At 41.4% G+C, this 25,053-nt stretch overlaps 2 protein-coding genes across 4 annotated transcripts in view; both read right to left on the minus strand.

The window, feature by feature from the left end:
* Positions 1 to 8,747: 8,747 nt before the first annotated feature.
* LOC310995706 (uncharacterized protein) lies at positions 8,748 to 10,042 on the minus strand. Its single transcript, XM_083984830.1, has one exon. The coding sequence runs from the start codon at positions 9,981 to 9,983 to the stop codon at positions 9,432 to 9,434; it is 552 nt and encodes a 183-aa protein (XP_083840956.1). The 5' UTR covers positions 9,984 to 10,042; the 3' UTR covers positions 8,748 to 9,431.
* Positions 10,043 to 12,390: 2,348 nt separating this feature from the next.
* The window catches only part of LOC310998620 (plakophilin-4-like), a 70,667-nt gene continuing 58,004 nt past the window's right edge, over positions 12,391 to 25,053 (minus strand). For all 3 annotated transcript variants that reach the window (XM_083988762.1, XM_083988761.1, XM_083988763.1), the window contains 11 exons: positions 23,964 to 24,147; positions 21,738 to 21,855; positions 20,586 to 20,780; positions 18,770 to 18,943; positions 17,508 to 17,658; positions 16,182 to 16,374; positions 15,589 to 15,673; positions 15,205 to 15,322; positions 14,975 to 15,106; positions 14,811 to 14,884; positions 12,391 to 13,243 (listed from right to left, as the gene is read on the minus strand). In XM_083988762.1, the coding sequence (XP_083844888.1) occupies positions 12,986 to 13,243; positions 14,811 to 14,884; positions 14,975 to 15,106; positions 15,205 to 15,322; positions 15,589 to 15,673; positions 16,182 to 16,374; positions 17,508 to 17,658; positions 18,770 to 18,943; positions 20,586 to 20,780; positions 21,738 to 21,855; positions 23,964 to 24,147 (1,682 nt within the window). In that variant the 3' untranslated portion in view covers positions 12,391 to 12,985. The remainder of the gene's footprint in view (positions 13,244 to 14,810; positions 14,885 to 14,974; positions 15,107 to 15,204; positions 15,323 to 15,588; positions 15,674 to 16,181; positions 16,375 to 17,507; positions 17,659 to 18,769; positions 18,944 to 20,585; positions 20,781 to 21,737; positions 21,856 to 23,963; positions 24,148 to 25,053) is intronic.

A 25,053-nucleotide genomic window follows, 5' to 3' on the forward strand; every position in this document is an offset into this window, starting at 1 on the left:
GATTGTTGTGGAGCAGGATGATGATGATGATGATGATGATGATGATGATGAAAACTGCGTGGTCGTGAACCAACGACCACTGCGTTGACAGGCAAGGAACAACTCCATTGCACCACGACGAGATGATACAAAAAAAAAAAAAAAATCGGGAGTGATGATCGTGAGAGGATCCTGGTGTTCAGGGACCGACAGACCCCTCAACCTTTTCTAGCATCATGAGAACAAACTAGATAGCTAGTTTGACTCCTTTTCCAGCTAAAGATCTAGAGGTCTAGAGGTCTAGAGATTGCGCCTATCTCAGTAACACAATGAACAGAAGAATTAAGAAATTTAACAACACCCTTTCTTGTAATTGGTGATTGGTATTTGTAGCTAGGACTGTCCTGATGGGTTGTGTGTGTGGAATCAGTAGCAGGTCCACACAGCTGGTAATCAACTTTTTTCTTTTTAAACCTTATTAACACTTATGTACATAACAATACTGTTGTGCCTGGGGAAGAGCAATATATAAAAGTATAAATAATTAGCATTTCTAAATGTTTTTCTGGGGTTCCCTTTGAGACCTCATTGATGTGTAGCCATGTGTGTATTCAGTAGGTTTATATATGACCAGTTCATTGTAACTGTACATACTAAAGCTATGGTCAACAATACATGTGTTTATGTATATCTGCAGGTATAGCATGATGCTGCTGATCTATGCTGTTTGGCTCTATAGCTAGTTTGGTTCATTTTCAGCTAGAAACAGATGCTGCTGATCTATGCTGTTTGGCTCTATAGCTAGTTTGGCTCATTTTCAGCTAGAAACAGACACATAGATCAGCACCATGCAGATCTAGGCGTCTATTTCTAGCATAGACTCATACAGCATAGATCAGGTATGCTGCTTGACGGTGCTGATCAGTGCTGATCTAGGCAAGTGTTTCTAGCTGAACACACACAAGGGTAGTTTGTTTTTCATTGATGTGTAGCCATGTGTGTGTGTGTGTGTATATATATATGGTCAACAATACATGTGTTTGTGATTGTCTATTCAATTTTTGTATTTGTATTTTTTTTCTACCACAACTTGTGTCTATTGCATCTTTGCCTTATTGCTTGAGGAGAAAGATTAGGCTATAGTTAGAACACAGATTGAATGTTGAGCTGAAGAGATGACGTCCTCCAGGAAGGTGGAGCTGCTTCTCCATTGGCCGAGCACAGGTGTCTTCACTCCCGTCCTGACGATCAAGTGTCCTACAAATAGTCATTCTGCACTGCAGCGGAAGCGACAGCGACTTTGCTCAAAGACCAGGCATCTTACATCTTTTACTAAGGTTTTTATTCATTTGCTGTGTTTGTTTCACTCTATCTTTGTCTCTTTTGCAGGTTTTCAACCCTGAGCTGACTGGCTACCATGTGCTTCTACTACTGCCACCTCTACTTGGTAAGAAACACTCAAAGCATACTGTTGAATACACACAGCAATCTTTATTTACTTCCACAAGACACATAGTCACACAGTTACCTGCATCTTGTTCAGTCTGAAAGACAAAGGACACATTCAACATGAGTTGCAGGCGGAAGCGTCAGGGAATGCGACTTTGCTCAAAGACCAGGCATCTTACACTTAAGGTTTTTATTCATTTGATGCGTTTGTTTCACTCTATCTTTGTCTCTTTTGCAGGTTTTCAACCCTGAGCTGACTGGCTACCATGTGCTTCTACTACTGCCACCTCTACTTGGTAAGAAACACTACACCCAGCAATCTTTTACTTACTTCCACAAGACGCATAGTCACACAGTTGCCTCCATCTTGTTCAGTCTGAAAGACAAAGGACACATTCAGCATGAGTTGCAGGTAGTCCTGTCTAACACTGCTTGTCCATGTTCTCTCTTTCAGGAGCTGCTGTCACCTTGAGTCCAGAAGAACTTCACCACCTGGTTCAAAGAAGACATTGAAGACTCAATGTTAATCGTGTGGAAATGCTTGTCAGCCTAGATCCATCTCTAGTTTGTGCCATGTGCTTCACTGGGTAAGTCGGCCATCTTGTAGACCAGGCCATGTGGCTGCAGGTGTTTGTTTCAACCAAGAGCACTTTGACTGAGTCAAGTCGGTGTACTGCTGCTTGGTTCGAACGAAGACCTGCAGCCACATGGCCTGGTCTACAAGCGTCAGGGAATGCGACTTTGCTCAAAGACCAGGCATCTTACATCTTTTACTAAGGTTTTTATTCATTTGCTGTGTTTGTTTCACTCATCTTTGTCTCTTTTGCAGGTTTTCAACCCTGAGCTGACTGGCTACCATGTGCTTCTACTACTGCCACCTCTACTTGGTAAGAAACACTCACAGCATACTGTTGAATCCACACAGCAATCTTTTACTTACTTCCACAAGACACATAGTCACAGTTACCTCCATCTTGTTCAAAGTCTGAAAGACAAAGGACACATTCAACATGAGTTGCAGGCGGAAGCGTCAGGGAATGCAACTTTGCTCAAAGACCAGGCATCTTACACTTAAGGTTTTTATTCATTTGATAGTGTTTGTTTCACTCTTTTTGTCTCTTTTGCAGGTTTTCAACCCTGAGCGAGTGGCTACCATGTGCTTCTACTACTGCCACCTCCACTTGGTAAGAAACACTCAAAGCATACTGTTGAATACACACAGCAATCTTTTACTTACTTCCACAAGACGCATAGTCACACAGTTGCCTCCATCTTGTTCAGTCTGAAAGACAAAGGACACATTCAGCATGAGTTGCAGGTAGTCCTGTCTAACACTGCTTGTCCATGTTGTTTCTTTCAGGAGCTGCTGTCACCTTGAGTCCAGAAGAACTTCACCACCTGGTTCAAAGACATTGAAGACTCAACAATGTTCATCGTGTGGAAATGCTTGTCAGCCTAGATCCATCTCTGGTTTGTGCCATGTGCTTCACTGGGTGAGTCGGCCATCTTGTAGACCAGGCCATGTGGCTGCAGGTGTTTGTTTCAACCAAGAGCACTTTGACTGAGTCAATCTGGTGTAGTGCTGCTTGGTTGGAACAAACACCTGCAGCCACATGGCCTGGTCTACAAGCATCAGTGAATGCAACTTTGCCCAAAGACCAGGCATCTTACATCTTTTACTTCAGGTTTTTATTCATTTGATGTGTTTGTTTCACTCTATCTTTGTCTCTTTTGCAGGTTTTCAACCCTGAGCTGACTGGCTACCATGTGCTTCTACTACTGCCACCTCTACTTGGTAAGAAACACTCAAAGCATACTGTTGAATATACACAGCAATCTTTACTTACTTCCATCTTGTTCAGTCTGAAAGACAAAGGACACATTCAGCATGAGTTGCAGGTAGTCCTGTCTAACACTGCTTGTCCATGTTCTCTCTTTCAGGAGCTGCTGTCCACCTTGAGTCCAGAAGAACTTCACCACCTGGTTCAAAGAAGACATTGAAGACTCATCAATGTTAATCGTGTGGAAATGCTTGAGATCCATCTCTGGTTTGTGCCATGTGCTTCACTGGGTGAGTCGGCCATCTTGTAGACCAGGCCATGTGGCTGCAGGTGTTTGTTTCAACCAAGAGCACTTTGACTGAGTCAAGTCTGGTGTAGTGCTGCTTGGTTGGAACAAACACCTGCAGCCACATGGCCTGGTCTACAAGATGGCCGACTCACCCAGTGAAGCACATGGCACAAACCAGGGATGGGATCAAGGTTAAACATGTAAAGTTGTTTGTAAATGAAGTACAAAATAAAAACCTAAAAAAAATTAAAGTTTTGTATCTTTTATATATAAACCATATTGCATCTTTCCTATTGTTATACTGTCAAGACTCATTTACTCAAAGATGTCTCCTTTGACACTCCAACGAGGTGATGTCCTCCAGGGACATGGAGCACAGATCTTACGTCATTTCCAAACAACTTTACATTGTTTAACCTTGATCATCCCTGGTTTGTGCCATGTGCTTCACTGGGTAAGTCGGCCATCTTGTAGACCAGGCCATGTGGCTGCAGGTGTTCGTTCCAATCAAGCAGCAGTACACCAGACTTGACTCAGTCAAAAGTGCTCTTTTGGTTGAAAAACACCTGCAGCCACATGGCCTGGTCTACAAGATGGCCGACTTACCCAGTGAAGCACATGGCACAAACCAGGGATGATCAAGGTTAAACAATGTAAAGTTGTTTGTAAATGAAAATAAGTACAAAATAAAAACCAAACCTGAAGTAAAGACAGATCTGTGCTCCATGGCCCTCCTGGAGGACGTCAAATTGGAGACATCTTGAGTAAATGAGTCTGTGACAGTCAAATACATAAACAATAAAACAAGCAATAAGGCAAAGATGCAATATACACTGCTCAAAGAAATGGAACACTTCAACACATCTTAGATCTCAATTAATGAAATATTGCAGTTTAAAGTCGTTATTCAATATATAGTAGAGTGTGTTGAGAACAAAATAACATAAAAATGATCAATGTAAATCAAAATTATCATCCCAGGTTGATTTCACACGATATACTTGGAGTTACAATGTGTTGTTTAAGTGTTCCCTTTATTTTTTTGAGCAGTGTATTAAAACACATGTATTGTTGACCATAGCTTTAGTATGTGCAGTTACAATCAGGTCATATACAAACCTATATATACACTAATGAGGTGAACCCCAGAAAAACAAACTAGCATTAATGACAAATAAAGAAACACTCTTACTGCTGTGCAGACAGTCAGTCAGCTCCTCCTGCTTCATCTTCAGAGTGATGTTCACAAACACCTCTGACTCTCCACCTGGGACAACACATACACAAAAAACATTTAGTCACACTCATCCTGACATTTAGAAATGTTTGAGCTGCAACAGTTCAGCTACAAATCACACTTACATTGTGTTTTCTCCAGAAACATTGAGGTGGTCACTCCTGGCTCCAGCTGCTGGTTTGGCGCCATCTGCTGGTCAAAGCAGAGAATTACACCAGGTTAGTTTTAAATCACAGAAAACCAGTTTACATTGAAAACATGAATAAAGTTGACAAACACTTTCTTATTATAATTTGCACACGGACACTATGCGGATAAAAAACAAATATTAAAGATTGTAGGCTGGAGAAAAAAAAAATTGCAGCAAATATTGTGTTAAAAATAAAGAGTTTTACATAAAGTGGCTGTAGTTTTTACTTTTTACTACAATGTAAAACAACAACAACACACAATCTAGTTCTGGTAGATAACTAGAGTGGCCACCCATTCTGTGGCCAGTGGCCACTCCAAAACAAAAAGCACAAAGCAAACAATCCAGCCTCAGTAGGTTCGTTCCCTCTATTTGTCAGTGCAAGTTATTTTTACAATGGCCAAACCGAGTGGTGAGCTGCTCAGCTAAAGAAAACAAGACAGAGTGTCATATCATCAGTCTTGTCCCATGAAAAGATATAATACAATATTTACAAAAATGTGACAGGTGTACTCACAAAAAGTTAGGGATGTTTGGTTTTAGGATTAAATTTCAGAATGCACCTAAAATGCACTATAACCTTTTACAGGTGAACTTCATTTAACCTTCTCTCAACTTTTGAATAAACATGTCCAATTGTTCAATGTTTCAGTCCTTATTGAATAACATGCTGTTCTCTAACAAGGTGATTAACCACAAACATCACCAGCAGTATTGTAGACAGTCCTCTCCTCTCCACCATGTTCACATGTTGACATCATGAGACCAAGACAACACTTTGATCACATTGATCAAGTTATTGACACATTGAGATTTTTGTTGCGCATATAGCCACCACTGTAGTTAGCTTTTGTTTGAGATAAACGTAAATCCTTCTATCGTGATAGAATATCACTGTGTAGCATTAACTTTTTATAGGGATATTCTTGTCAAATATCCTTAAACTTTTTGTGAATAATATATAGTATAAATATATACTCATGCATTGTATATTCAAAATAACCACAGTGAGTATTCACCAGAACTCATCACTCATCATCTTTGTCTTTACAAACAGTGTACGTTAAAGACATTTCCAGATGTTTAATCAAATCACTCCTTTCTTATAGGACACAAACATAAAGAGTCAACTAATTAAATCATGTTCCTGACATGACAACGCTGAGTGAAGTTTACAAAGACAGAGGAACAGCTTTCTGTTCGGCCTGCTGCTAGCTGCTAACAGTTAGCTGCTAACAGTTAGCTGCTAACTGCTAACAGTTAGCTGCTGTCTCTGTGACCGTTGACCATGGATGTAACGTTATTATCATGCCGCTAACGTCTCTTTCTACGTCAACACGTCTCCGCGGTTTCAACAGCTTCTTCATAAACTTATCTCTTTTCACTAGTGAAGGTTTTTATCTCACTTACGGTGAGTTTGAGCGAAGTTCACGGCGTCTCAGGTGGTCTTCAGGTGTGTTTACCGCACGCAGGTGAATCAGGAAGTGAAGCGGAAGCTGCTGCTGCGGCTGTGACAGCAGCAGCGCCCCCTGGCGGAGAGGAGGAGAGACACCCAGCTACAACCACTGACATAAATATGAAGGAACATATGGAAGTATAGCCTTTTTTGTTTCCTACATATTTCCATGTGTTCCTGCATAGTGTTGATGTCTTCACTTTGAATCTACAATGTAGAGTCCAAACCTTTGAGCTGTACCATGTCTGCCACCATGTGGGGGATAATGTTCACTACAGCGATCAGGATTTCCATTACATTTAATATGTCAGCTACATTTAAAAGAATGGTCTATACTGTGTAAATGGAAAAAATGAATAAACAGAGTGCATACGGATTAAAAAGTGTTTATTTGGAGTAACAAAATCAGACTGGTCCTGGAGCTGCTCCGCAAAACAAAGTCATCATTGTTAATAATATTGTTTTTGAGCAGGTTAGTTTTAAATTACAGAAAACCAGTTTACATTGAAAACAAAGTTATAAAGTAATAAAGTGATTTTAATTCTCACACTGACACTACACAGATTAAAAAATATTAAAGACTGTTAGCTGGAGAAAAAGTATTGATGCAAATATTGTGTTAAAAATAAAGGGTTTTACATAAAGTAAAGGCCATGCTTGTAAAAGAGATTTTTTATCTCAAGCAATTTGCCTGGTAAAATAAAGGTTAGAAGAAAGTGGCTGTAGTTTTTACTTTTTACTACAATGTAAAAAAAAAAACTAAAAAAAACACAACAGGTAAGGTAACTAGAGTGGTCACCTATTCTGTGGCCATGTCTGCATGAACACACACTCCATATCTCCACATACTGTTAGCACTAAGTCCAGTCCGGTCCTCACCTCTCCTCTTTTCTCTGCAGCTCCGTCCAGGTCCTTAAGACTCCATCGGATCCGCTTGGTCCTGATTGGTTCATTGTGAAACATTTATTTTTTGATGTAAATGTGTTTTCCCTAGCCTATTTACAACATGTTTTAATGTATTGGGCAAAGAAAGTTATCTAACAAATGCTAAGAACAATTAGATATTCATTTAGATATTTATTTAAAAGATGTTCAAGCATACGGTTTGGTTCACGGCTTTGTGGTCATGGTTTTCGGTTCAGTTTGGTATACTTTGATCGTTGGGAATATCAATCATGTCTTGTATATTCAGGTTAAAACTGAAAGAATGAGACAGTCTGACATCTGATCCATCATTGTGACAGTCTGAGATTCTGGCTGCAAGAGAGGAGACATTGATAGCCTAGTTACAACATGTTTTAATTTATTGGGCAGAGAAAGTTATCTAACAAATGCTAATTAGATATTCACTGAAATATATAACCTATTTATTAGATTAGATTGAACTTTATTCATCCCGAAGGAAATTATTCGGCCAGGCCGCTCCAGAGAAAAATACTTAGTTAAAGAAAATTGTGGTTCTTACAAAAAATATATCTTATAAAATATAAAGGCTAAAATGTCTCTTTACCGCTGGCTGGTTAAACTCTTTATAGGAGATTTAATCTAATGTTGGTCTCATTGATTAAATCTAACAACTGTGGCAGTCGCGTTAGTTTGTATGAAAAGTGAAGCTTCAAGTGTGTATTGCTGGACAGAAGAGCTGCCACTACTTGTTTTCATCCAGATAAGGTCAAAGTCCTTCTCTGATAAGGTGCACCCGCCTAGACCAGTAAGCTCAGGGATGTCAAACTCAATTTAGTTCAGGGGCCACAAACAGCACAATTGAATCTCAAGTGGACCAGACCAGTAAAATAATAGCATAATAACCTTTAAATATATTTAAAAAATTGAAATGTTCCTCTGTTTTAGTACATTAATAAGATGTTTACAGTTACTGAACTATCCTTTTATAAAACATATTATAAACCACCGGAAATTTCTTGATAAAAATGTGAAATTTCAAATTTTCACACTTGACAAATTCATCCTGAGGGCCGGTTCTGGCCCACGGGCCGCATGTTTGACACCCCTGAGTTAGCTGTTAGCTGCTGAGCTAGCCGTTAGCTGCTGAGCTCGCCGTTAGCTGCTGAGCTCGCCGTTAGCTGCTGAGCTAGCCGTTAGCTGCTGAGCTAGCCGTTAGCTGCTGAGCGAGCCGTTAGCTGCTGAGCTAGCTGTTAGCTGCTGAGCTCATGGCTGAGCTAGCCGTTAGCTGCTGAGCTCGCCGTTAGCTGCTCAGCTAGCCGTTAGCTGCTGTCTTTGTTACCATGGACACACGGAGCGGATTCAAACTTCTCTTTCTACGCCATCACGTCTCTGCAGCTTCAACAGCTTCTTCATAAACGTTTAGTGAAAGTTTTGTCGCACTTACAGAAGTTCTCGTAGACTTTTTTTTTTCTTCCCCACAATCTGTTTAATAGGCTCCATGAAGCCAAACAAAGAAAAAAAAAAGGTTGATCATACAAAGAACATAAAGTACAAAACTGTTCCCGGTTGAGATATTACTTTGGGGAAGCGAAGTTACATTTTTCGATCACTTAAACAAGATTAGTCCATTTTACAGCACATTTAAAATGCAGATGTTGAGCAGAGCACAGAAGATACCTTGGACAGACTGTAGCATGCTGCAATTAGCAACTTCATGAACAGCCGGCCACTTCGGTTTCTCCCGCCAGTCTGAAAGGAATTCACTCTTTTGGGAAATTGAACACACAGGAATTTAGCATAACATCCCCCCAAAAGTATTTTCTAGACTAAATGGATCTTTCCTCACTCAGTTTAAAACCTGACAGGAGGTAGGCGAGTCACAGAGACTGAGAGGGGAAATAAGAGAACAAAAAAGAAAACCAAACAAGCCCCATCGGATATTTCAATATAAAAAAAAAAAACTCAAAAACTAAGGAATTAAATGAGGAAACACTTTAACGTGCTGGACAAAAAGTCTACAGCGATGGTGATAGATGGCTGTTCAACGAAAAGCCACGTGGAGAGTCATTGAGCCCCCACATAGGGACTTGTGGATTTAGTCAGATTATAGATGTGTTGTAATTAAAGATCAGGGAGATGGATGTTTAGTCGTCGTATCCACCCTGTCCCCGGTTTCCTCTGTAGCCGCCGCCGCCGCCGCCAGAGGAGTATCCTCCGCTCCTGTAGCCGCCGCCGCCGCCACCGCCGCCATAGCTCCTCTCTCCGCCGCCGCCATAGCTCCTCTCTCCACCTCCGTAGCTCCGGTCGCCGTAGCTTCGGTCTCCGTAGCCCCGGTCTCCGTTGTATCCGCCGCCCCGGGAACCACCGAATCTGCCGCCGCCGCCGCCGCGTGATCCTGATCCGAAACCTCCTCCTCCTCTGCCGCCGCCGCGCCCGCCGCCGCCGCCCCTCCCTGCTTCATCCACACGGATGGACCTGCCGTCGAGGGTCTTGCCGTTCATGGCGTCCATTGCGTCCTTCGCGTCTTCTGCGTTGTCGTATTTCACGAAGCCGAAGCCGCGGGATCTGCCCGTCTCTTTGTCTCGGATCACATCCACCTTTTCGATGGTTCCGTACTCGCCGAAGGCCGCAGCCAGGGAGTCCTCGTTGGTGTCGAAGCTCAGGCCTCCGACGAACAATTTACCCTCGTCCGACATCTTGTCACTAGTGCTGGGTCCTTGCCGAGTGCCGAGGATTCGAAGCGCGCGTTGAGTAACCCAGGAAGTAAACGGCTTTTGTATGCAAATGAGAATGACTGATGCATCCTGGGTAATTTAGGGGCAGCGCCCGGCATTCCTAAATCAGAGCGATAGATATAACATGTTATATCTATCGCTTTCCATTGCTCATATCCCCTGGTGTGTCTTACTTTTTTTCTTCTCCTTTTTATTTTATTTTATTTATTTATTTTTACTATTATTTATTTCTATTTATGTATGTTTTTTATTTTATTGTCACGTCTATTTGTTATTAATATGATGCTCATATGGTTTTATGCACTGTTTATGTATTTTGTAAAGCAAAAATTGAGTTGTTTAAAAAAATAATAATAAAAAAAAAAATTAAAAAAGCGAATTTTTCAAGATAGCGTGAACGGTGGGTTTCAAAGGGGGTGTCAAAATAATTATGAGACATAGTGCTACAAAAGAAACAAAAAATTAAACATTCAAATTGATTGTTAGTTAGTCTACGCTCCATCAAAACACAAAAAGCCACTGAGTGTCTATGGTGCAATGTAAAAATGCCGGGTGCTGCCCCTAAATTACCCAGGATGCATCAGTCATTCTCATTTGCATAAAAATGCCGCTCTGGTCTATAGTGGAGGTTCCCCTGCATCCTGTGGTATTTCTGCATCGATTGCAACATGTTTCAAGAGTATTATCTGACTATATTCTGAATAAAAATGATTCCACAAGTTCAACAAGCACATTCACTGCCCCACAACCCACGTTAACAGAAGTGTAACGGAGATCCGCGGGTATAGTCACAGTCACGACCGTCACGAGTCATGATACCAGTAAAGAGACACAGCATGTTACATTTATTTATGGACAGTCCTCACCCTCATTCCCACTTTCCCTTATGACTCTTTATGGACACAAATCGCCTATTTAAACCAGTAAAAAGTTCAAATATATAACTAAATATATATAGCTACACTACAGACCACTATACCATTGTAATATTTTTTTTCCTGTTTAATTCTTTTTGGCCAGTAGATCTTCAGGGTTGTCTGTTGGACAGGAAGTGAAGCGGAAGCTGCTGCAGCTTTGACAGCGACACCTGGAGGTGAAGAGGAGGAGGAGGAGTTGATCATGGACCTGCTGATTCCTGCACTCTAACAACACTAAAAGACCACACACACACACACAACCCATCAATGGACACTTGACAAAGGCCAAAATAAAGATTAGGCTATAGTTAGAAATAAAAGTATTTAGAGGTGACAAACTCTTTATTTAAATTCTCGCACTGACACACAGGCTATTGTAGGTTGGAGAGAAATAGGGTTATCTTAAAAATGCATGCATGTGTAAACTTTATCATTGCTTTCTCCTCAGTGTAAACATAACAGATTATCAAATTGAACCAATGACATCACATGATTTTCGAGAAGCATGGAAATGGTAGAGGTTTATATTTAAATTTTATATATATATATATATATATATCTTTTTCTTTTTTCTTTTTGAAACACACCAGACATGAGGAAACATTTGTATCCATTGTCTTTGAAATAAAAAGTGTCACTTTCAGTTAAATACTCAAAGTTTTTCAGTGTTGACTTTATGTTAGGATGTTAAATAAAAAGCAATTAAAGTGTCATTTAAATCATCTTATATTCTTTGGTGCAACATGTCAGAGTGTCGTCAGGATTTAATGTTCGGCATTTCATCTTTTTACGTATTTTTATTTTGCGTAAAGGTGCTTAAATGTTTGTTTTTTTGGTTCCATTTGTGTCTTTTTGTCTCTGACTCACACCTGCACTTGATGCTCAGATGAATCTCTTCATTTTTTTTATTATCAGGTCAAAATAAGACTAAAGGCATGGTGTCATCATGATATAATCTTTAATCCCTATACATATATTTCCCTCTGTAACATTGCACATCGTCGTCGTCATCATCATCATCATCATCATCAGTGCTGGACAGAACAGACAGATGGGTATTTTGGTCAGGTCACAAGGAAATTAATTAAAAATAATCATAAATAATAGAAAAATCTTCTTCACACAATCACATATAAAGTTCTACATATTGAATACAACAATGTAACAGGACGGTTCAACCATTGTATCTGTACAAATAGATTTTTCACATGTTTTCGTCACATATTTCACATACTTTATGATATACTGCACTTTTGGCCAAACATGAGAGGGTCAGCGACGTGACCTCGGCTCTCTGAGTCTTTAAAGGTTCCCTATAGAGTCAGTTTCTCTGTCGAACCTCAAATAATATTAAGAAATCCTCCTCAGAGAGACTTTTATCCTGTGTGGTGCCATGAATTACTGGTAAATAACATTTGGCCCAAGTGTGGTGTCTTTTTTTCTTCTTTTTTTCTTTTCATCTATACAGGATTCGCACTTTCTGGAATTTCTTTTTCTCTCCCATTCAAGACGATGCTGGCGAACAATATTTATGTTATAAAGCCAACACACTGCACACTTTAACTGCAGAGAAAAATGAAATCGGTTGACGTTAACAAACACTCTGGTAAACAGCGAAGTCGGGGGCCGGCGGGTCTTTTGTTTCCCACAGAGCAGCTTTTGACTACGTCCATCTCTCTGCTCAGTCGGCGTTCCTAATAACACAGATAACGTTGTCCTACCTGGCATCTCGGTACATGCTTGAAAACCTCATCTGATTCCTGTTCCGCCGCCTGGCAAGTCAAGATTGGTTTCAGCTGGAGCTCTGTCTGTCCGTTTAAAGGAATAGTTGGTGATTATCTGCATTATTGAACACGGCTTCTTCTCCAAGTCAAAAGCTTGCAGGTCACACAAACCGAGCCCTGCTCATTCAGCACAGTTTTCAACACAGATTGCACACACACATTCACATGCGTCCTCGGCCTTTTCACACACACACAGCGAACCTCACGCACACCACCACGCACGGGGGGAAAAAAGCTCGGCGTGGGCTCCTCCGTCACACCGTTACACCCAGGAGTCAGGGGAGCCGGTGAACTTGTTGGCCCGGGTGGAAGGCCTCCGCGTGGTGGAGTAGAAGTCCACGTAGTTGGTGTTGGCTTTGAACTGCAGCGACTGGCCGGCGTAGCCGTCGGGGGAGGACGGGGTGAGGTGGACCGGCTCGTCCTCGTACTGGTCCTCGCCGAAGCCCTGCGGGGACGACAGGTACATTCCGTAGCTGTTGTAGTTCTTCCTGTCGGGCTCGTCGTAGAATGGCTCTGGATGCTGCACGGGGGAGGGACACACGAGAGGTTTGAACTTGAACTTGAACAAACACAGACACAAAACAATACAGCATATACAAGACTACAATACACATGAAACATTAACAGTATGAATACACACACACACACAACAATAAAGCACGTACAAAACTAACAATACAATACATGAAACATTAACAGACATTAGACAACGTGGACCCCAAGCCTAGTGTACCAACAGAAGCTTTTCATAACATGTAGATAAAAAAGCAGATGATAATTAAATTTACATTCAATTTACTATGGTTCAGATGTTCAGTGGTTGCAGCTTATATATATATATATAAACTAAGTAATTTAATTTTTAGCTTTTTCTTGAAAATGGAGATGGACGTCTCCACCTTCAAGCTCTCATCTAGCTCGTTACAGATGTGCGGCCCCCTGCATGCAAAAGACAGTCTCCTTCTTTTTAATCTTCTTTTTTTCCCAGTAATTAGGTGTTTTTTCCTGGTATCATACGCATGCCGAATGCCTGCCGCATGCAGGTGGAACAGCAGAAGCAGCTGCCTTGAGGACTAATAATGTTGTTCTAAGACTGATCACAGGCTTTCACATTATTTATTTTAGAATATTGAGATTTGAAGGTCCAGTGTGTAATATTTGTCAAGGTTTATTGGCAAAATCTGAATATACTACCAATGAATATGTTTGTATAAGTGCATAATCGCAATAAAATAAAATCTGTTTGGTTTTTATAGCCTTATAATTCTTCTTAATATCTACATATAGTAAGGGTCTTGCTTAGAGAGTGTTGCCATCTTGCGCTGCCATGTTTGCACGGAATGAAAAATCCAGCCATCCAGAGAGCACGTTTCAAGAGTTTAACGTTCATAAACAAAGAATAGAATTATTTAATAGATAAATAATAGAGTCAGAATGCTAGATGTCACTGTTTTCCTCTCATTTTACACACTGGACCTTTACTTGTATTGATTTTTGTATTCACATCCATGGTTTGCAAATATGTTCATCATCCACTAGAGGGCAGGTTGGAGCCACTGGAGGAAACAATCTCTCTTATGTATGTATGTTTATATGTGTGTATGTGTATTTATGTATATATTTATGTATGTCTATGTGTATGAGACGTGGTAGAGTAGATAAACATATATTTTATACACATATATATGTAATATTGATCTGCATATGTATACATGTGGTAAGTATTTGTAAAAATAGAAGTTCACAGATGATATAAAAAATGTTTCAGACGTAGGAATTAACTAGGATGGTGAGTAGATGGCTGGTCTGCAGCCATTATTTTAATTTATTTTATTCTATTTTTTTCTTCTTCTTTGCTTTGATACATATATTATGTAATATGTAAAAGGATTTCTTGAAAAAAGGGGTAGACAACATCAAGGGGGCAGAAAGAAGGGAGCTTATTCCCTTCTTTCTGCCCACTTTCATTCAGGAGTTGCATTATATTCTTGTGTTGAACTATTTTTCTTTTCTTTTTTTTCAATGAATGAAACAAATAAATAACCTAAACTAAAGTAAACTTTAATGCAACTAAAACCAGTTCTCACCTGGGACCTTCTCAAGTCCTCCCCTGACTGGGAAGAATACGTCCCAATGAAATACGGAGTTTTCTTCTCAGACCCTGAGGTGGAGAGTTCAGGAGAGAGATGGGAAGAAACATGAGCATAAAGACACATAAAGAAGGAGGCTGGACAGAGACACCAACACACACCTGTGTACTGCTGTTTGTGTAAACTGTTGTCTCCGTAGTAGGTGTCGAGTTGCATAGATGACTGCGCCCTCTGATAGTTGGAGCCGTGTCCTCTTATCCCCAGCATCGCCGGTGACGACGTGGCGCTGCCACCTGAGTTGAAACAACGACGACAACATCAAAACATCTCCGGGGACAGATTTATACTCTGCTGCCAGCTCTCTGGCCTCGCTCCGAGTCCGATCTCTCACCTGATTGGATGACGGGGGACATCTGCAGAGGGCTGGTGGGCAGGGTGGGCTGTGAGCGGTAGCGGTCTCGCTCCAGGGTGGAGACGGGGGTGACGAAGTGGGTGTAGTTCCATCCATCCTGCACCAAAGATTAAATATTTAGTTATTTTTTTAATGAGTAAGAAAATCTGTATTATTTCACCAGAGCTTCTTGTGAACAGTCGACTCCAACACCGTGTTTACATGAATCTGTGTCGTGCAGCCTCTTTAATGTTTTTGCAAAGCTTTGCAGAAATGATTCTGGGACAAATCTCACTCTGTAATTGCTTTGCAGAGTTCCCACAATGTGGTGCAGATGAATAAACGGACTGGGCTTCACATACGGTATCTGCTGCTGGGTCTGACCTGTTTGTAGAGGCTCCTCAGCTCCCGGTACTGCCACAGCGTGTTCAGCACCTGAGCCGCCGCCTTCACCACCTTCATCGAATACCTGCAGCACAAAGTTGTCACAGCGATGAGTGAAAGATTTAGAAATTCACTGTCAACCCCAACGTTAAAGGGATAGTTCAACATTTTGGCAAATTGGCCCATTGCCATAATCCCTATAGTCATAGCAGTAGGTTTGTTACCTTTAATTGTCGGTGCAAGCTATTTTTAGAATGGCAGAGCAGAGCCGTGAGCTGCTCAGAGCTACGCTATGGAGGCTAATGGGATTTCTTGGTTTCCCTCATCAAACTCATCAAATACACAATCCAACAACTCCACAACGCTCTGGTGGACAAGTTGTGACCTGCACATTCACCACGCTATGAGATAATAACACAACGTTACCAGACAGAGTTGTTTTGTAGCTCTGAGCAGCTCGCGGCTCTGCTCTGCCGTTCTAAAAACAGCTTGCACCGACAATTAAAGGTAACAAAAACTATAGGGATAATGGCAATGGGCCAATTTGCCAAAATGTAGAACTATCCCTTTAAGTTTCTCCTGCAGTCTCGTACCCTTTCCCTCGTCCTTTGCTGATGTTCACCAGCTTCTCGATGCCGCCGCTGTCGGCTAAAGCTTTGGCGTTCTCCATGTTGCGGCTGGTGACCTCGTGCAGCGTGCAGCAGACGGATGCTACGGTGTCGTCCGACAGCACGGTGGGACTGTTGCCGGGCAACCGGTTCACCAGGTCCCGCATGGCGTACTTTCCTACAGGAGGAGAGAATAAAACAGACAGAGATATTTTAAAGGGATAGAAGCATTTTTTTTAAGTGGGGTTGTATGATCTACAAATAGCCCCTAAGTACTTTAATTGCAGTAGAAGACTCTCTGCACTCCTCCCGTTAGCAACGCCAGCCCATAATAGCCCTGCCCAGAGATTAACAACATACAGTGTTGTGAACAGACCCAAAGAAACGGCCTATTTTCACGGCCTAAAAGAGGTTTTACCTGAAAAAAAAAACACACAGTTCCATTGTTCGCTATAATATAATTTTTTCCAGCCCTTCAAAGTGCAGGAAAAACACAGTTTTTATTTGGACCTAACCAACTGCTGATCGGCAGGCGCTAACCCTGGGCGGAGGGATACGTGAGTTGGTTAGGTCCAAATAAAAACGGTGTTTTTCCTGCACTTTGAAGGGCTGGAAAAAATTATATTATAGCGAACAATGGAACTGTGTGTTTTTTTTTCAGGTAAAACCTCTTTTAGGCCGTGAAAATAGGCCGTTTCTTTGGGTCTGTTCACAACACTGTATGTTGTTAATCTCTGGGCAGGGCTATTATGGGCTGGCGTTGCTAACGGGAGGAGTGCAGAGAGTCTTCTACTGCAATTAAAGTACTTAGGGGCTATTTGTAGATCATACAACCCCACTTTAAAAATTTTTTTACTATCCCTTTAAGTTTAAGATTAGTAGAGATTGTGTTGCTTTTGTTAGTTTGTTTTGCATGGAAGCTCAGTGACTCCCTGCTTTGCCACACAGCTGTTGTCCACAAGAGGGCGATGTGTTGTCACCATGTCAGAGCTGAGTGTGATGCATGTCACTCTGTCTGTGGTCTCATAGGAAAAAAACCTGTTTCAAAAACAAGCTGTTGATGTTTCTGACTGAAGTGTGAAGAGGATCTTTTCGCAGTTTGAGTTTCTCAGCTGAGCTGGGATCAATCTGTTAACCCTGTTGTGTGTATGTGTGATGCAGGGTTATTATAGACTAGAACTAAAACTAGCAGTGAAAAAATGATTTAGTAAACTGGAAATAACTAAAACTAAACTGAAATAAAAAAGAAAACTACATAAAAATGTAAAAATGTAAAACTATAATAATCTTGGTGTGTGTGAGCGTTTGGACCTATCAGCTCCTTGTTGCGTCCGTCCAGCGCCATGTTGCGGAGCGCTGTTGCCACGGAGCAGACCACCCGGTCGTTGTCCATCCTCAGCAGCTCCACCAGGATGGGCAGACCTTTCTCCTTCCGCACCGCCGCTCGGATGTAGGCCGAAAACTGCACACACACACACACACACACACACAATCATCCACGTAAAGCCTCTAGATTTAGATTTTAGATTTTGACACCTTACCTAATTGTCGGTGTAAGCTATTTTTAGAATGGCCCCAGGAAGAATAGTCCTTACCAAGGTGAGGACTAATGGGGATCCATAATAAAACTAAAACTAAAACTAAAAATCTGTGTTAAAGTCCCCCTAAAGAGGCAATTTAAAATTTGTAAAAATGCTCTGCTATGACTATTTTTTGATTAAAATTGCTTTCCCACAAAAAAGCTGTTAAAAAAAAAACTCTTAAAGAGGCTAAAAACATGTCTACTTTTTCTCCCTCATTGAAAAATCCAGGTTCTATGAATATTCATGCATATGCAAACACGACATTGACAAGTTAAAGCAGAAGTAAGCGGAATGTTTGTGTTAATATAAGTCTTAAATAGTTGTATCTTCCGACAGCAATCACTTACATAGAGTGTTTGGTCCGAAACACGGGTCTGTCAGTCACTCTGCTCTGCTCTGAGCCCAGGAGAAAACTTTCTGCAAAAACTCAAGTATCTTACCAAGAATATTTGTCTTATTTCTAGTCAAAAATTTAATTTCTAGTCAAAACAAATCTCATTCTACTTAAAATAAGACTCATCACATAAAAAGCAGGTTGTTTTTAGACACTTTTTACTTCTTTCAAGCAGATTTTCACTTGAAATAAGTAGAAAAATCTGCCAGTGGATCAAGTTTTTCTTTCTTATTACAAGCACAAAAAACTTGCTTTCATTGGCAGATTTTTCTACTTATTTCAAGTGAGAATTAGTTTGAAACAAGTGAAAATGATCTAAAAACAAGTTAATTTTTAGGTGATGAGTCTTATTTTAAGTGGAGAGAGATTAGTTTTGACTAGAAATGAGACATTTTGACAAGAAATAAGACAGAGAACGGCATAAAGGGGCAGTCCTCTGTGTGTGCAGCCAAGGGATGCGCGTGAATGTGGTGACGTAGGGACGAGGGCGGGGACTGCTAACTCCATCGGAGTTAGCCAAAACGACCAGATCGCTTACTTCTGCTTTAATAATTAAAAAAAATAATCTATTTTTGGTTTAGGGGGTCTCTACCTACCTTCCAGTTTCCGGCCGAGAGGTTCTGCAGCGAGCCGGCGGCCCCCTCCAGCGTGGCGGGGTTGGAGCTCTCGGCCAGCAGGTTGAGGTACGGCTTCACCACCATGGGGTGCCACAGCAGCTCGGCCCCTCTCAGCGGCTGGGAGAAGCCCGGGATGGGCCCCACGTCGTCCCACTGCGGGAGATTGTTACAGCACCGTCAGACCTTTAACGAAGGTGGCTCATTGACTCAAGAGCTGTTTTGTTTCAGGATCTAGGTCACATTCATTTAATCAACTCCAACAACTAGAGCTGTTCTTGTGAAAACTCGATTAACGGCGCCTTTCAGGATGTATGTAATCGCATTTATTCATCCATTAGTGAATTCCAAGTACCCTCTGGTTGTAAAACTAGGTTCTTCTTCTAATTCTCTCTAATTATTCTAAAACGGACCTGCGCCGCTCCGCTCCCCTGACCTCGATCACCTCTCAGGAAGCCCAGCCCCTCCTCACCCCTCCGCGTCTCTCCGTTTACCTTGTCGCCCCGCTTCCTGCCCCGCCTCCTCTTCCCCCAGCAGAGGTAGTCCAGCTCCTTGGTCGGGAAGGAGAAGTTCTTTATAATTGTTTTATTTCTCTTTTCTCGGGTTTTCTCTTTGACTCTCTGGCTTAAAGGGATAGTTCAACATTTTGGCATATTCGCCTGTTGCCATAATCCTATTAGTCAAAGGACTAGGTTCATTACCTTTAATTATCGGTGCATGTTGTTTTGAGATCAGCGGGGCAGAGACGCGAGCTGCTCAGTGAATACAATGGAGGTGAATGGTACAGGTCCCCTGACTGTCCCTCATCAAACTCATCAAATACACAATCCAGCAACTCCAAAACCAGAAGTTGTCTACGAGATGGAGTTGTTTTCGAGGCAAATGCGTAGCCGGAACTACATTCCTGACTTGGCTGCTGGGCGGAGTGATTTCAAAAGCTCAAGTAGTTCCGAATATTTGCTTCATGTGTTGTAATGTTACATAATTATACATGATTATTTCATAGCGTTGTAAATGTGCGAGTGTTTTGGAGTTGTTGGATTGTGTATTTGATGGGTTTTGAGGGACAGGGGACCTGTACCATTCACCTCCATTGTGTTCTCTGAGCAGCTCACGTCTCTGCCCCGCTGATCTCAAAACAACATGCACCGATAATTAAAGGTAATGAACCTACTGCTATGACTATAGGGATTATGACAATAGGCGAATTTGCAAAAATGTTGAACAACTAGAGCTGTTCTTGTGAAAACTCGATTAACGGCGCCTTTCAGGATGTATGTAATCGCATTTATTCATCCATTAGTGAATTCCGAGTTCTTTTTTAAAGCCACTTGAAATTAAATTTAAGATCGATTCATAATAAACACAAATGCAGAAAAAAGAAAAAAAAAACACCACATCAATTACATAGGGTTAGGGACAATTTTACCCACTTTCCTATGTGATCCAAAGTAAAGTGACTGCTACATGAACATTGGATTGTGTCTCTTTCCAGCTGTCCTTTCAAAATAAATGCATAAAAAGTCAGAAAAAAAAACAAAACACTGACTCGGGAGCTGGAGGCGGTGAGAAATTTAGCGTTGACGGCCGCCACTAACTTCTCTATGTCGGATTGTTACCAATTATTTTGAGATTTGAGACTAATTACAACCATAAAATACCACTTACCATGTGTTAACATTTTTAAGACTTTTGAAAAATTGATTTAAGACATTTTAATGCCAATTAAGGCCTTGTTTTTAGATTAATGAATTCAATGCCTTTTAAGACTTTTTAAGGATCCGTAAGAACCCTGTACCTTGTCGTCGGGCCAACCGCCCCGCTTCCTGCCCCGCCTCCTCTTCCCCCAGCAGAGGTAGTCCAGCTCCTTGGTCGGGAAGGAGAAGCCCAGCAGCGTGTCCAACTCCTGGTTGCTGAGGAGACGGGAGGAGGGCATCTCCACCTCCAGCCGGTACGAGAGGTTCCTCAGGGTGCACACGCTGTTCTCCACGATCTGAGGAGAAACATCAACAACATCATCTCTTTGAGCCTGAGGGTGGCGCTAGAGGAGAGCAAATAGAGTCAACACAATCAATCACATAGGAAACAGAATATTACCTTTCATTTGTTGTTTGTTTGGATGTTTCAAATGACCGGTCAATCAATAAAAATAGGTTTTCTCTTATGAAATCTTTTCTAACCTGTAGAGTTTGTTATTTATTGTGTGACGTTGAACCTGCGTGATATAAAAAACACTGTTGTCATGGTGAAACATTTGTCAGACATGAATAAAACTGAAATAAAATCACATTTCCAACCACAAATCTGCACTTTATGACACTCAGCTTCAATTCTCTTACTATTTTGGCATCTGTTTGTATGTTTTGCTATATTGTTTTACCCTTGCATGTATATATTTCTGGATTCTTAATGTCTTGTGTTATACTGTATGATTGTATCTATGTGTTGTGACTGTATTAGCTGTTTTTGTTTTGTTGTTTCCTTGATGGACTTGGAAGAATATAACAGACAATTTGGAATTAATGTTTGGACTCCAGGAAGAATAGAGATCCAATGGAGATCCAATAAATGAAATGAAATGAAATGAATGATACATTTAACTTAAAGAAACAGCCTCTAGATAATCATATAAAGATTAACAATTAATACAAACTGACTCCTTCCCTGTGGAATCTCATTAAACTACAACTCAAAGGCTTATGGCACATTATTGGGGACTTAACTACATTTATCATATTTCAGGGTGGAGAACGTGGCAGAGGTTTAGGTGTAAAGTCTCCACTGAATAGCAGCATATGTGTGTGAGTGTGTGTGTGTGTGTGTGTGTGTGTGTGTGTGTGTGTGTGTGTGTGTGTGTGTGTGTGTGTGTGTGTGTGTGTGTGTGTGTGTGTGTGTGTGTGTGTGTGTGTGTGTGTGTGCGTGCGTGTGTGTGTGTGTGTGTGTGCAGCACCTTGCTGTCGTAGTCGGAGGTGTTGACGCAGGCTTTGAGGACGTGGAGCAGTGAGTCAATCAGGCCTTCGCAGCAACGCAGCTGACTCCTCGCCTCCTCCCCTGCTGAGCTCAGGTTCCTAACACACACACACACACACACACACATGCACATGCACATGACACACACACACACACACACACATAGAAGCCACACATGAGCTGAGACTGGAGGTGCAGTGTGTGGATTCCCCCACAGGGTGGCTTCAAACCTGCCTGGATACAGTAAAGGAGGCGGATGCTCCTCCAATAGGAACCTTCAGCTGCTGCTAATGGAGAAGCTGACATGAGAAGACTGCACAACAGCAGCCCCAGCTCCCACAATGCATTTCTTTCTATACCATCAATCTACAGTAAAGGCTCGGCTGGAGAGGAACGCTCGAGGCTGTGTGCACAGAGACGATGTTTTTAAAGCTGCTGCTGCTGGTAGAGATGGACGAGCCCGACGCTGTGCGGCAAACACGTGCAATAAAGTTGTTCAAATTTGATTTAGTTTGTTAAAAATCAAAAGTTTTTGGGTTTTGCAGAGACAGCTCGTCTCGGTCACAGACTATTTCAGGAAACACACCTGGGCCTGGGCCTGATTGGCTCCCGACACTGAACAATGACGTCCGCAGCTCAGCGGGTTTAATTCAGAAGCTGTGACCGAGCGATCGCTGCAGAGCTGCACGGCTGAAAGATTTCAAGTAAAGCCACAGTACAGACAGAAGTGCATCATGTTTCATGGAAAACATCTGAAAAATGGATCATTCCAGCAAAGTTGTGGACAGAAACATCTATCGCTGTGTGATTCTTCCTGTTATTTACAAAAGTTTCCTGAGATTCTCTTTGAAGAAGTGTATTTAAATTCATAAACCTGAGCTTTGACTCCGACAAACACACACATCACTCGTCCTCCTCGCCTCCTCTCCGTTACAAGAGCCTCTTATTGACAGATTATACAACGAGTCATTATGGGCTGTGGTTTTTACAGAATCATTAAGATGAAGCGCGGACAGAAAAACTGCAGCGCCGACGACCAATAAATCCAAAAGTCATCGTTGCATTTCAAAGCGAGAATCGATTTAATGAGCCGACGGCACGCCCGCCAACTCAACAGGCTCAGGAAGGCGCGGGACTTTGCTCAATCTATTTCCATTAAGAGACGAGGAGGGATTTCTATCTGTTTGGGACAGATCTGACTGTAGAGACGGGCGGTGATTAATATGCATAAGCCTTCTCATCAAAAGATATAACGTGCTTTGATAAATAATTACAATAATAACAGCAGTGATGTTGTTTTTTTTTTTAAATGTTGTATATCTGAAGACTTTTACATCATATAAGGGGGCTAATCAGTAACTGGGTTTCCATCCAAGTCCTATCGAATTTAAAAGCGGATTTTGTGAAAATGCGCAAAAAGCAAAGCGAATTTATGCCCGTTTCCATTCATTAGTGTTTTGCGATTAGGAGGAGTGGTGCACCGTGAGATTACGTCATAAGAGAGCGTGAATGTATCCAACAGTTGACACTCAGCTGACACTCAACATCATGGACAATTTACGTACTTTCCGGACTATAGACGCACCTGTATAAGCTGCACCAGCTACATTTTAAAAGAAAATACATATATAGGCCGCACTTGAATATAAGATGCAGGTTTTCATGTTGTAACATGAGATATTTACACAGAAAGACAGTAGGGAACTGTGACAGTCCGCTTGCTTTTCCGCTGTTTTGGTTATGCTCCTCTTGCCCATGTGCATCTGTTTACATACGAAGCCGGTGAAAAATCAATAAGTTACATAACGATGTTACGGCGTGTGTTTGTGTAGTCTTAACCGTCATAAACAAAAGATTATGGGTTACGGAGCGCGTTTGTGTCGCGGGGTGCAGAGACGAGAGCTGGGAGACCGGGGCGTCGTTCTCCATTTGTTTGAACGTCGCTGGTTGAAGTCCAGCAGCTTCACCCACAAACTCTGCCTCAATTGGCATAATCTGTTTCCATCACAAAAACTCGCATTTCCTTTATTCGATACGCTGACAAATCCACCCCCTCCAAGCGTATAAACTTTTATGCGCATTTACTGCCTTTATTCGAATTTCTGGCGTTTCCATTCAAGTATTTATGCGCATTTTCACAAAATGCGCGTAAGAAAAGGTGGATGGAAACCCAACTAGTGAGGGGTGCGTTTGATTCGCTCCTCACCTCAGGCAGCCGGTGGTGTTGCGCAGCAGCAGCGACGTCTGGAACTTGATCTTGTGCTCTTCGCGGTGCGAGACGCTGCTCCAGCCCGAGTGGGGGATGACGATGGTGTTGGTCAGCGTGGCGAGGGCGTCGCGGATGATGGTCATCTTCACCGCGTCGCACGACGACAGGTTCCACAGGACGCCTGCAAGGTGGATGAGATAGATAGATAGATAGATAGATAGATAGATAGATAGATAGATAGATAGATAGATAGATAGATAGATAGATAGATAGATAGATAGATAGATAGATAGATAGATAGATAGATAGGTAGGTAGATAGATAGATAGATAGATAGATAGATAGATAGATAGATAGATAGATAGATAGATAGATAGATAGATAGATAGATAGATAGATAGATAGATAGATAGATAGATAGATAGAACGATAGATAGATAGATAGATAGATAGATAGATAGAACGATAGATAGATAGATAGATAGATAGATAGATAGATGATAGATAGATATATAGATAGATGATAGATAGATAGATAGATAGATAGATAGATAGATAGATAGATAGATAGATAGATAGATAGATAGATAGATAGATAGATAGATAGATAGATGATAGATAGATAGATAGATAGATATATAGATAGATGATAGATAGATAGATAGATAGATAGATAGATAGATAGATAGATAGATAGATAGATAGATAGATAGATAGATAGATAGATAGATAGATAGATAGATAGATAGATAGATAGATAGATAGATAGATAGATAGATAAGATACATAACGGCACTAGAAGGGTTCGTTTCAGATGTTAGACTATCAATACTCATAATAAGGTACAATACTATCATCAGTCTGCACTAATTTGTGGTTAAAGGGATAGTTCATACATTTTGGCAAATTGGCCCATTGCCATAATCAATATAGTCTTTAGGAGTAGGTTCGTAATTGTCGGTGCAAGCTATTTTTAGAACGGCGGAGCAGAGCGGCGAGCTGCTCAGAGCTACGCTACGGAGGCTCATGGGATTTCTTGGTTTCCTTCATCAAACTCATCAAATACACAATCCAACAACTCCAAAAC

This window comes from Trachurus trachurus (assembly GCF_905171665.1).
Source record: "Trachurus trachurus genome assembly, chromosome: 2".
Lineage (NCBI taxonomy): Eukaryota > Metazoa > Chordata > Actinopteri > Carangiformes > Carangidae > Trachurus > Trachurus trachurus.

Coding starts and splice junctions, on each gene's coding strand:
- LOC310995706 (XM_083984830.1), bottom strand. CDS start 9,983: ATGTCGGACGAGGGTAAATTGTTCGTCGGAGGCCTGAGCTTCGACACC.